The sequence below is a fragment of the Benincasa hispida genome, chromosome 7, assembly GCF_027475165.1.
Source record: "Benincasa hispida cultivar pf3 chromosome 7, pf3_genome.v1.1, whole genome shotgun sequence".
In the NCBI taxonomy this organism is placed as follows: Eukaryota; Viridiplantae; Streptophyta; class Magnoliopsida; order Cucurbitales; family Cucurbitaceae; genus Benincasa; species Benincasa hispida.
In genome coordinates, this window is record NC_143484.1 from 52,321,213 (window position 1) to 52,333,531 (window position 12,319).

Consider the following 12,319-nt stretch of genomic DNA (forward strand, 5'->3'; position numbering starts at 1 on the left):
GTTATATTAGAACAATGTTTCAAATTTGCAACAAATTACATGAGTTGAATGATTTATGATCACGTAGCTACTTAACCAGTGTAGTTTATAAACACATTTGAATGCTACATATTAAAGGTGTTATAAAATCCAACGTACAAAGACAGTAAACTAAAGTTGAGGGAGCAAAAAAAAATTGTACATATGTATTGAGAAATGAACTTAAGAAACATAGCATATGCCAAAACGAGCACGACTCAACTGGCATAGTACTTGTACTATCAACTTCAAAGTTTAAGGATCGATTCTCCCACCGATTAGTAAAAAAAAAATCAGCTTCAACGGAGAAAAGGCCTAAGATTCAATGGTTTACTTTTCTCTTTTTTCCAGAACTGAAATTTAAAAATGATGACCAACAGAAAATAGTTCCAATGCGAATGTGCAAGAATCCCATCGTTTTGAAATGTAAAACAACCACAATCGAATTGACAAAGTGATGTATAGGTTCTGTACAAGTGCAAGCAAGGGAAAACCAGCCATCCCCAGTACTATATAAAGAGTCAGTCGTCAATCGATGACAGCGTTGTTTTATACAATTGAATATAATCGATAGGGAGTAAAAACTTACAGATATTTCTCTACAAACAACAATCATCTTCTTCTTCTTCTCCTCCTCTCTTATTTTTTGGGAATGAAACAGCCTGCAATACTTCGATATGGTATCAGTATTCACCACCATTTTTTTCTTATCAAGAGCCCGTTCTTTTTGTCATGTAAGCCAACCGAAGGCCACGATCCTATTAAAAATCTCATCTTACCACCTGTTACATCTTCTTCTTCTTATTGTACTTTATATTCTAACTACTTGTGGCTTTTGCCTTGGAATTTTCTTCTTCGACATCCTGTATGCAGCCATGAAGTTTTCAGATCACTTTAAGATTGGAAGTTGCCATACTATGATTATGCAGGAAGACCAAAAGGGGAAGCATAAACTTACCGAGTTTTCGATCTTGTCGAAGTCATCATCGAAGCTTTCGTCACCATCATCTGGAAAAAGAAAAATGAAAACCAACTTAAGTATAAGTTCAGAAGGAGCATACTGTTAAGAGTGTAGTTTAGCGGCCATTTAAAGAGGACGGGAATTAGTTTTTGCCCACAAGATGATATGTACGATATACTTGAGAATAATAATTTTCAGAAGGTCTCCCCATGAGACTAAACTAGCTTCTGGGGTAAGGATTTTGCTGATGGAAGTGCCCGAGGTGGTGAGTAGTAAAGGGCCAAAGAGTAGTCCAAAACTAGTTAAATCATGATATGCTAAAGTCGGGGAGAGGATTTAAATTTACCTGCACCTCCTGCGTCACTGTCTTCAAGATCTCCCAAAAGAAAAGTATCCAAGTCTTGGTCAGCAGATGACGATTTGGAAGCTATACCCTTCAGGTTCTTTTCCGTCCCTTCAACTTTTTCGGAGGCTCCAACCAACGGAGTTTGCTTGGTTTCATCAGCTTTTTTTTGTTCTTCAGACTTCAGCTTAATCTCTTCCGTGTATTTCTTCTCGTATCTGCGCTTTTTAACCATTAAGGGTGTATACTACTATAACAGAATCTTTTGATGATAAGATAAGAGAAATTTAGATGAAGCAACTTGACACAATTCATTCGCCAACGTGATACTAATTCTAAGTGGTATATTACGTCAGGCTATATCACAATAGTAAACCTGCCATAATTCCTAAAGATTCTTATACTTGCAAATGTAATGATCTATGAAAAATACTTGGTGTATCTTGAACTACATCCATCTTTTTGCCATCCACCTAGTTATCCAATTTTCTCTTTTAGTATTTATTAGTTGTGTCTATTGTGTGATTGAAGTGAACTGCAAAGAGATGGGTACATACAACCCATGATGCACTAAAATATTGCTCATAATCAAATATATTTGTCCTAAATCCCATATTACATGTGTAAGCCAAATTGGTGTTAAATTGGTGTGTACAACAGATACTTCAGTAATTAAGTCAAATTAAGGAGATTAAAGTAAATAACCATAAATTAGGAAGCTCGTAGAACCCTTGATCTACTATTTTCCATAATGGTGAAGTCGACAATAAAATTTCTCAAGATGGTAGAAACACTGTATTAGGTGCTTAGCATGTGGTGCCATGTTTCTTCGAGTTCACAATAAGAAACAACGTAGCATTCAAGATTGGTCTCAAGATCAAACAGAAAGAGCTGAATTAAAAAAAAAAAATTGCAACTTACGGAGCAACATGACTGCTGACAAGTGTAAAATATATCCTCCAGAATATCCTTTCTTTCATAATTCTTGGACATAGTTCATATCTTAATCTTGAAATTTCCTACAAAAGAAATAAGAATGGGGCATTTTTTAAATTGTATTTGGATGAAAATAAGATTCAATTATAGCTATCATGCCAGGGACAAATGAAACGGCGATGATCTCCTCTTGGTGATAAAACCAGACAAAGGCTAACCACTCTGAACTAACCAGATAAATCAAGTGTAGCTAAATTCATGCATATCTTCTGGGTCGGGGTGTAAGATTTATGCATCATTTAGGATCAACAGTAACTAAAATTCTTGAAATAAACCTTTCAAACTTTCGGCATTACCACAGGCAAGATTGGATTTCCAAACACTAGCAAACATCTTAAGACGAAGCCAGTTTGTACTCACTGATTGATATGAAAGGAACGAGCATTAAGCACTTGTAGCGGTCTAATTCAGCAAATTTTTGAAAGCTATCTATTTATCTATATAGATAGATAGATATAATTTGACAGGGGAGAAATGAAGACCGCCAAAGTGAAAAGGCAACGAGTTGAGGGGTTTCCATTATTTAACATAAGAACGGTTCTTTTTCCCATATGCTTCTTCCCAATTCTTGCTTGTCGCACAAGTTCTTGAGAAAGAGAATGAGATCCATCGCTACTAAGCTAAGCATGTGGGAGACACCACTACAAATTAAATATACAGAAAAAGCTGGACGCCAACAATAACTTTCGAAAGTAGCAAGAGTTCTTTTTTTTGTTTTTTCCTTCGGGTGAAGTGCCATACATGCAATGAGACAAATGAAGTTTAGAATCAGAAAGATCAGATACAAATTTAGAGAAGCAATGGACAGAAAATCAAAACCAAAGTTTTCAGCCGAATCGTGATTTAGTTGAATTGAAGCAATGTGCTTGGTTCCCACCGTATTCAACCGTACGTTTTTCAGTTATCTACGAAATGTTGTTTAATTTGAAAGGAAATAGCGCAATATCCCAGAACGATCAACGATTTGATCATTAGAGATGAGAAATTCCTAGCCAGTTGGTGCATGATTTGATCGAATTTAAATAAACTTAAAGGATATAAAGCATTTTGATTTCACCTTGACATTGGTGAGAACCAGCGTGGCATGCTGTTCTTGCCATTCCGTCAGATCCTTACGCACATTCGAGGCCGTAACCGCAACGTCAGACGCTTCCGGTTCGTCTACATTAACCATCAAAACAATTCGCATCGATTATGCATATAGAATAATTTCAAATCCGAAAACGAACCGCTGAAAGTGCTCCTACCATGGATCGGAAAGTTCTGGAAAGTAGTCGGAGTGAAGCCTCTGACAAATTCTCTCAGATCGTCGTTGAGGCCAAACTTTTCGAGCTCAGACTGAGAATGAGGCGAGGGTGCGGAGAAATTGGGGATGGAAATGGAAGAGAGTTGAGGAGGGATAATGTCGGAGACGTTGAGTGATTTGAGTTGATCGGCCTGCTTGATGGCGGCCGTTTTGATGAGATCAGCAGTCTTGGAGGCCTCGGCGGCGAGCTCCTTGGACTTTTTGGCAGTTTCGGAGACCAATTCGGAGAGTGTGGTGGTGGACGTTAAGGTCTGGGACTTCTTAGCCGCTTCTTCTGCGAATGATTTTGCTCTCTTCCATAAATCCTCCATTGACTATTCTTCTTCTTCTTCTCTTCAAGCTTCGTTTCTCTTTTCTGTTCTGTTCTGGTCTATCGTTACCGGTACGCGCTTGTATTCAAGGACGTCATTTATGAACGATTACAAGCCTTTATTTGGACTCTCCATTTTTTTGGGCTTCAGCCCATTTATTTCCTGCTGAATTATTAAATAAAGAAAAATAATTACGGTTTTTTAAAAAAAAAAAAAAAAAAAGTTATGTTTAACACATGTATAACTTTTAAAATGTTTATATCCCACTTATTGTCATTTAGGTCATGTTTATACCATTAAAAAGTAATTCATCAATGGTAATGTAAAAAATTGACCTCCAATTGATTACTTTTGTTATTATTTAATTGTACTGAGATGTGAGGCCACTTTGAAATTTGAAATCAAATAGTGTAATCTATTGAGGAATAAAAAGTGTTTAATCTGATTGGGTTAAAAATTATATGAGACCTACTACCTTTACTGTTATTATTATATATTATTACTGTAATAATATAGAAATTATGAATTTGCCACATTTTTATTGTTACCTTTACCGTTACCGTTATCGTTAAGGTCAAACAGTAACGATAATAGTGACGATAACAGTCAAATATGACAGATTCATAATTCTAGGCAACTGAATCAAAAGCAATCCAATTGTGTTTGTAATTCAGGCCTATTACGATTTATCCATCAATGAAATTCATTCCAATTACATCAATTTTCATTACGGTTTGATAAACGTGACCTTAATACGTGTTAGTGACTATGAGGTATTCGATACAAATCCCTCTACTCTCTATTATACAAATAAAAAAAATCTAACTTTATAAACTTTTGTCATTATTTTTTTTTAAGACAAGGTTATGGGAAAATGATAAATAACTGTATTTGTTTTATTTTAATATGAATTCACTCAACACAACCTTAAAATGTTAAGGTCTTGTTTGGTAATCATTGTCTTTTAAAAATGATTTTGTATGGTTTTATTTTCTCAGAGTATACATTTGAATTTTTAGTAAATTTTTAAAACTACCTTTCTTTAGCTTTCCAAACTTGATTTGGATTTTTGAAAGCATTCTTAAAAGATAGATAATAAAACAAAGAAATCAATAGGTGATAATAGTGTTTATTAACTTATTTTCAAAAATCAAAAATCAAAATTTGATTAGTAATGAACAAACATATTATAAAATCAAATAATTTTCAACAAAAATGATCGTGTGAATTTCACATTATATAAACTGTAATTACTCCCTCCAATGAACAATGGTCTTTTGGGTTGTATGTCTTAAAACTTACAGTTTGTAATGTTAAATATTTTCTATTATCAAAAGATGTTATTGATATTTATTCAATAAAATTGTTGTTGAATATATAAATTGTACTTATAAAAACTAAATTTGATAAACTAAAGATTCATGGCTATTATATGAACATTTGAACTTTATGTAGTGACATAAAGATGGATAAAGTTGATTAAATAGTCAAAACGGTCTATAATATATGAATTAGGTTGGGTGTCATATTCTGGTAACACCATTGGATATGGCCCACTCTGTTGTTACAATTTGGATATGGCCCACTCTGTAGTTGTTACAATTTGTTGTAAAATTTTACAAACGAAGTGATCCTGATTCGTTCATGTATTGACATAAGGAGCAGGGTGTGTCCTATGCAATGAGTTTGCATAAGATCAGACCAAGAAAAAAGTCACTCTTACTTTATAATGTTGTTTACTATTTAAGACTGATTGTTTCAAGTCGATGACATAGGAAACTCGACCTTAATCTTGAGCTAACTATGAACTCCTATTTATTTAGGATTATTCTTAAATTTGCATATGTAAGGGTTGACTCAATAGCACCGACTTAATAAGCCTCCCATTTCAGGGGTAAGACCGGGTAGATAGTTGGGGACATAGGATGCAAGATGGAACTCACACCTACCCGATTTAAGATAGTAGAAAGGTTGTTGTACTAAATCCAGGTCTTGAACAAGGGACCCCACAATTTCATTGGCCCGAGAGGGACTCGGTTCAGTGATTGGATCACAAAGCAATTGTTCATGAGAGGGTCAGTGGGACTTAAAGAGTAAGATGTAATTTTGGGGGTAAAACAACATTTGACTCAACCGATATTACGAACAACCTGTGAAGGGTAAACTTACTGCTTATAGTTAAATCAAGTGGACATAATTATATCTACAGTGAGAAGAATGCAACTAATGAGCTATAGTGGTGTGTCTCGGTAGTTAATAAATAATGATTAATTCGGTTTAAAGAGTTTAGCCAATTAATCTAAAATCGTTGGAGCTCATGAGTCCATAAGATCCCTCTACTAGCTCGCAAATCTTAGATTAGTATATTGAGTGAATTTGAAGCGTTCAAATTCAATTTGGAAATTAAATTTGAAGTATTCAAATTTTAAATTAGGGTTTGGATAATTATATTCAATATAATTAACGTTTGATTTTGTTTTTTGTTGAAATTAAACGAAATTGGAGAGTTTCAAATATTTAAATATTGATTTAAATGTTAAATTACATGAATAAGATTCATGTATGAAATATGTGTTTAATATTTGATATTAAATTATTATTTATTTATTTAATTAATATTTAAATTAAATCAATTTCAATTTAAGAAATTCCATTAGAGAAATTGAATTTAGCATAAAATAAATTAAATATAATTTAGTAAATGGAAATTAAAAAATAAAATTTAGATAGTGGAAACATCTAATATTTTGGATGTTATGGTGTCTTCATCTCAATCCAAACACCTAGCCCACCTTCTCATTGTCATTTGAAGTGACAATGGTTGATACACATAGTATTTGCATGTATTATTTACATAAAAGCTTCCAATTTCTGAGATTGAAGAGGAAGGCTGCTGGAATTTGAAGAAATTCTGCATAAACTATCTCTTTCTCAAACCCTTTCCATATCCCTCACTCAATTGACATGAATTTTGAGTTCCACCACTCAAATCCAAGTTGGAGAATAGTAGAGAAGATACTCTTAGTGGTCTACTTTTGATTTGAAAGCCCAATTCGTGGAAAGAAGCAAGGATCAAGAGGTATTCATCAAATGTATAAGTTCTCAAACCATATTTTATGAAATTCTTTTCATGCATGCATTTAGAACTCAAATTAAATGTAATTAGAGTGCTTATTGATTCTGATTGCTTCTGTTGCATGCTTGCATGTTCCATCATGGTCTCCCAAATCTATAATGAAAATGTTGCCAATTAGTGACTTGGTTATAACTTTCTAAATCATCAATTAACCCAAAAGCTTAAGTTAGTGGGTAAAGGTAAATTTAATTATATCATCTAACACTTCTCACTGGTGAGCTTGAAATATGAGGAAGTGTACATGATGATCTCAATGAGAAAGTATACATGAAACTACCACCTGGTTTTACTGTGTTGCCTAAAGAAGTCTTTGTATAGCTTATGTCAAGCACCAAGATGTTGGTTTGCTAAGTTGGCTACATCATTGAAGAAATATGGATTCGCTAAGTCTTATTCTGACTACTCATTATTTACGTTGCATCAAGGACGAATTCAACTTAATTTCCTCGTATATGTTGATGACCTAATTATTTTTTGTAATGACTCTTTTGTTGTTGCTTCATTTAAGAAATATTTGGGTGTCTGTTTTCATATGAAAGATTTGGGTATTTTAAAATATTTTCTTGGCATTGAGAATGCACGAAATCCGGAAGGCATTTTCCTATTAGGAAGTTCAGAACCATGGAAACATATCTATTTATCAATAAAAGTATTGTTAAAGCATTTATTCAATAAACGTGTTATTGAAATTGCATTATGTGATAAAATCCAATAAATGAATTCATGGCTGTAGTATGAATATTGTAACTTTACGTAGAGACATAAAAGAGGATCAAGTTGTATATAGCCAAAAAGGTCTATAAGTATATGGATGAGATTGGGTGTCTCGTCCTGGGAAACTATGGATGCGGCCTACTTTGTATACTGATACAAATGATGTGATCCCGAATCGTTCATGTGGAGACGTGCGAGTGGGGGAATCCTATGTAAAAGAGTTTTGTATAAGACCAAACCATGAAATAGTCACTTATTCTTTATAATGATCGGTTTACCCCTATAAATACATGTTGCTCCTTAAGCTCCCACTGATACTCTATTGAACAATTGATTTATAGTCCAATTAATAAATCGTTCCTTCTCATAGATGCCCTAGTTTTATTGTATTTTCTCTTTTCTCAACATTATATATTTGTATATATAAGTAACCCACTGGAATTTTAGTCTAAGTGGGAGATTGTTAGGAATGTCCTAAAACTCACAATTCGTAATCATGGAAACATATTCTATTTATCAATAAAAGTATTGTTAAAGCATTTATTCAATAAAAGTGTTATTGAAATTGCATTATGTAATAAAATCCAATAAACGAATTTATGGTTGTAGTATGAATACTCTAACTTTATGTAGAGACACAAAAGAGGATCAAGTTATAGTATATAGCCAAAAATGTCTATAAGTATATGGATGAGATTGGTACCTCATCCTGGAGACACTATGGATACAACCTATTTTGTATATTGATACAAATGACGTGATCCCGAAATGTTCAGGATATATATGACAAATGGGTTTGGGATAATGAAAAATCCAGATCTTATATTTTGGCAAGCATATCTGATGTGCTTACCAAAAAGCATGAAACCATGGTCACTGCGAAAGAGATCATGGAATCGTTGCAAGGGATGTTTGGACAACCGTCCTCATCGGCACAACAATATACTATTAAATACGTTTATAATTTGCATATGAAGGAAATGACATCTATTAGAGAACATGTTCTACATGATGGTCCATTTCAGTATAGTGGAGGCAAATGAGGTTGTCATAGATGAGAAGAGCTAAGTTAGTATGATAATGGAATTTCTTCCGAAGAGTTTTCTAATTTTTCGTACGAATGCTGTAATGAATAAGATTGATTACAACTTGACGACTCTTCTCAACGAACTCCAAACTTACCAGTCATTAATGAAAAATAAAGAAGGGGAAGCAAATATTGTTTCCCAAAGAAAATTTCAGAAGGGTGCTTCATCTAGTTCAAGTCCCTCTAAAAAGAAGTATGGATCTTTAAAGGATAAGAGTATCTAGATGAAGAAAAATAGAAAGGGGAAGAAACAATCTTCTGCCAATAAAAACAAGATGAAAGTTGCAAAAGGAAAATGTTTCAATTGCAACGTCGACGAGCATTGGAAATGCAATTTCCCTAAGTATCTTGCGGAAAAGAAAGTTGAGAAGGAAAATCAAGGTAAATTCGATTGACTTGTAATAGAAACATGTATAGTGGAAAGTTCTCACTTAACCTGTGTTGAGAATGGTGTCCTAAATCTCTTGGTAGTCTCGTAGTTTGTAAACTCCGTAAACATATTGTTATTGATAAAATAAGTGTTATTTTATAAGCATTTACTCAATCCAATAAACTAAGATCCAAGTTTATTTTATGTAAATTTAAACAAGTATGTAGAGACATACAGGTGGATCTTGTTTAGATTAATAACCTAAATGGTCTGTAGTAGATGGATAAAGGAGGAATACCTTATCCTGGTGACACTACAGAACCCATAGGACCGCCTTCATAGGCAAGAGTTCACAACTTACTCAGGATTCAGGCCATGTCACTTATGGTCATCTTGGTGAAATGTAAGTCTCTATTATTAACAGTGTTATATAATGAGATTAATCATTTCGTGGTATGGTTTTATACAAACTCTCTGTATAGGATACCCCCACTCACATGTCTCAACATGAATGAGCGAGATCATATCATTTGTAGCACTTTACAACACTTGTAACATCTACAAAGCGTGCTATATTCGTAGTATCACCAGGATAAGGTACCCAGCCTTATCCATCTACTTCAGACTGTTTATGTTATTATTTAAACAAGATCCATCCGTATGCCTTTACATACTTGTTTAAATCACATAAAATAACCTAGGATCTTATTTTATTGGGTTGAGTGTATGCTTATAAAATAACAATTATTTTATTAATAACAATTTGTTTATACAATTTTTACAAACTATGAGAATACATGAGATTTAGGATACCAATCCCAACAACCCTGCCCTCTCATGGGCAAGATGGAAATGGTTTATTAGTTGGACTATAAACTAATTGTTCAATAGAGGTTCATTTGGAGCTTAAGGAGCAAGATGTATTTATAGAGGTAAAATGGTAATTTTGACCTAGCTGTAAATACGAACGATATGTGAAAGAACAACTTACTGATTATAGTTAAATCAAGTGGACAGAAATATATCTACAATGAGGAGAATGTAACCATCGAGTTATAGTGGTATGTCTCGGTGGTTAACGAATATTAATTAATTCGATTTAAAGAGTTTAATCAATTAATCTCAAATCGTTGGAGCTCATGATTTGTAGGTCCATAAGATCCTTCTACTAGTTCGGAAAATATTGCACATTGGATTAGAAAATTGAGCAAATTAGTGTTCAAATTTGGAATTAGGATTTGAATATGAAATGTTCAAATTCAATTTAAGGTTTGGATAATTATATTTGATATAATTAAACGTTACAATTTATTGAAATTACACGTAAATTGGAGAGTTTAAAATATTTAAATATTAATTTAAATATAATTTACATGAATAGCGATTCATGTTTAATTTAGGTATTTTATTAATTTAATATTTGATATGAAATTATTATTTAGTTAATTAATTTTGTTTAATTAATTAAATTAAAATTATTTTTTTTAAGAAATTCAATTTTTGGAATATTGAATTTAAATTATATTTAATTTATATTTAAATTAAATATAACAAAATTGGAGAAATTGGATTTTTGAGTAGAAATATCCAACATTTGATGTTGGTAGTGAAGTTTTCCACATTTTGACATCTTGCCCACTCACTTCGTGCTAATTGAGGTGTCAATTGGCTGAATATATGAGTGCTTGCATGTTTAAACTTGATAAATACTTCATCTTTTAGAAGTTTGAAGTGAATGCAATCTGTTTTTCTGAGATTGTCAAGGAGAATTAATTTTGGCTTTCAAACTCTCTAAATTCCTCTCAATTGAGAGTTTCCACCACTCAATCTAAGGTTGAGAATAGTAGAGAAGTTACTCTTGATGGTCTACTAGAAATTTGCAAATCAATTTCGTGGAGTTCAACAAGGAATTAAAGTGATTCTACAAAGGTATACACCCATGAAACCCTTGTTTTTATGAAAATTGTTTTAAGCATGCTTATAACTCAAATGAAGTGTAATTAGAATCCTTAATAATTATGTTAACTTCCACTTTATGCATGTTTTTCTCATCATTTCCTTTATCAATGAAAGTACACTCTTGACATAATTTCATAAACAAGGCTTTTAGGAGCTAATCCAATAGGGTTTCCAATTGAGCAAAATCATTGCCTCGCTCTGGCTATTGGTCCTTCGTTGTCAGATCCTAAAAGATCGACACCTAGTCGAACGTCACATATATTTTTCTTTTACACGTCTTGACTTGGCATATGTAGTGCACATTTTGGCTCAATTCATGTAGGCACTACGACAAGAACATTGGGATGCTGTAGTTCGAACTGTTCGTTATTTGAAAAGTTGTCCAGGTCGAGGAATTCTTCTTCACTCCATTTGTGATCTCTCTCTATTAGGCTGGTGTAATTCTGATTGGGCAGGTTGTCCCCTAACTTGTCATTCTTAACGATTGACTTGTGTTTCTTGGCAGTGCTCCTATCTCTTGGAAAACCAAGAAACAACAAACAGTGCTTTGTTCATCAGCCGAGGTTGAGTATTGTTCCAGGGCTTCTATTACGTCTGAACTCATATGGCTTAAATCATTACTTGAGAATCTTGGAGTAGATCATCATCTTGCCATAAATTTATTTTGTGACAGCCGGTCGTCATTACATATTGCTCAAAATTCATTTTTTCTTGAACACACAAAACACATTGAGGTAGTTCAGACTGACATCATTGCTACACGTCATGTTTCTACTAATAAGCAACTTGGAGGCATCTTTACGGAGGCTTTAGAAAAACAATAATTTTTTTTATCTTCTTCACAAATTGGACATTTGTGATCCTCATACTCGACTTGAAAAAGTGTATTGGAAAATATATTTCCATACATAATTTGTAAACATTTCCACATACGTTTTTTTAATTAGTTTCCGTTGTATTTTGATTTTAGTCCATATTTAGATGGTGTATATTGATTTTATTCTAACTGAAAAAGTAAGGAAACAGCTCACTCTTCTTGAAAGAAAAATGTGCACTCAATCATAGAATCATAAAAATTATTAGAATTAAACTCTTGAACTATGTGAAGCAAAACGATA

The 12,319-nt window shown here is 33.1% G+C and overlaps 1 protein-coding gene across 1 annotated transcript; it reads right to left on the reverse strand.

Moving 5' to 3' along the window:
• Nucleotides 1–435: 435 nt before the first annotated feature.
• LOC120082213 (uncharacterized) lies at nucleotides 436–4,029 on the reverse strand. Its single transcript, XM_039037490.2, has 6 exons — nucleotides 3,566–4,029; nucleotides 3,376–3,479; nucleotides 2,244–2,341; nucleotides 1,326–1,540; nucleotides 977–1,026; nucleotides 436–881 (listed from the first exon to the last, which is right to left on the reverse strand). The coding sequence occupies exons 1-6, from the start codon at nucleotides 3,933–3,935 to the stop codon at nucleotides 837–839; spliced, it is 882 nt and encodes a 293-aa protein (XP_038893418.1). The 5' UTR covers nucleotides 3,936–4,029; the 3' UTR covers nucleotides 436–836.
• Between the last annotated feature and the right edge of the window lie 8,290 nt (nucleotides 4,030–12,319).

Bases quoted from the DNA above. Each gene is read 5' to 3' on its own strand.
- LOC120082213 (XM_039037490.2), bottom strand. From the start codon at position 3,935: ATGGAGGATTTATGGAAGAGAGCAAAATCATTCGCAGAAGAAGCGGCT. The intron at 2,342-3,375 runs GTGAAATCAAAA...TTTCTTTTGTAG, and splicing joins TGGTTCTCACCAATGTCAAG to GAAATTTCAAGATTAAGATA. The intron at 1,027-1,325 runs GTAAATTTAAAT...TTCTTTTTCCAG, and splicing joins CAGTGACGCAGGAGGTGCAG to ATGATGGTGACGAAAGCTTC.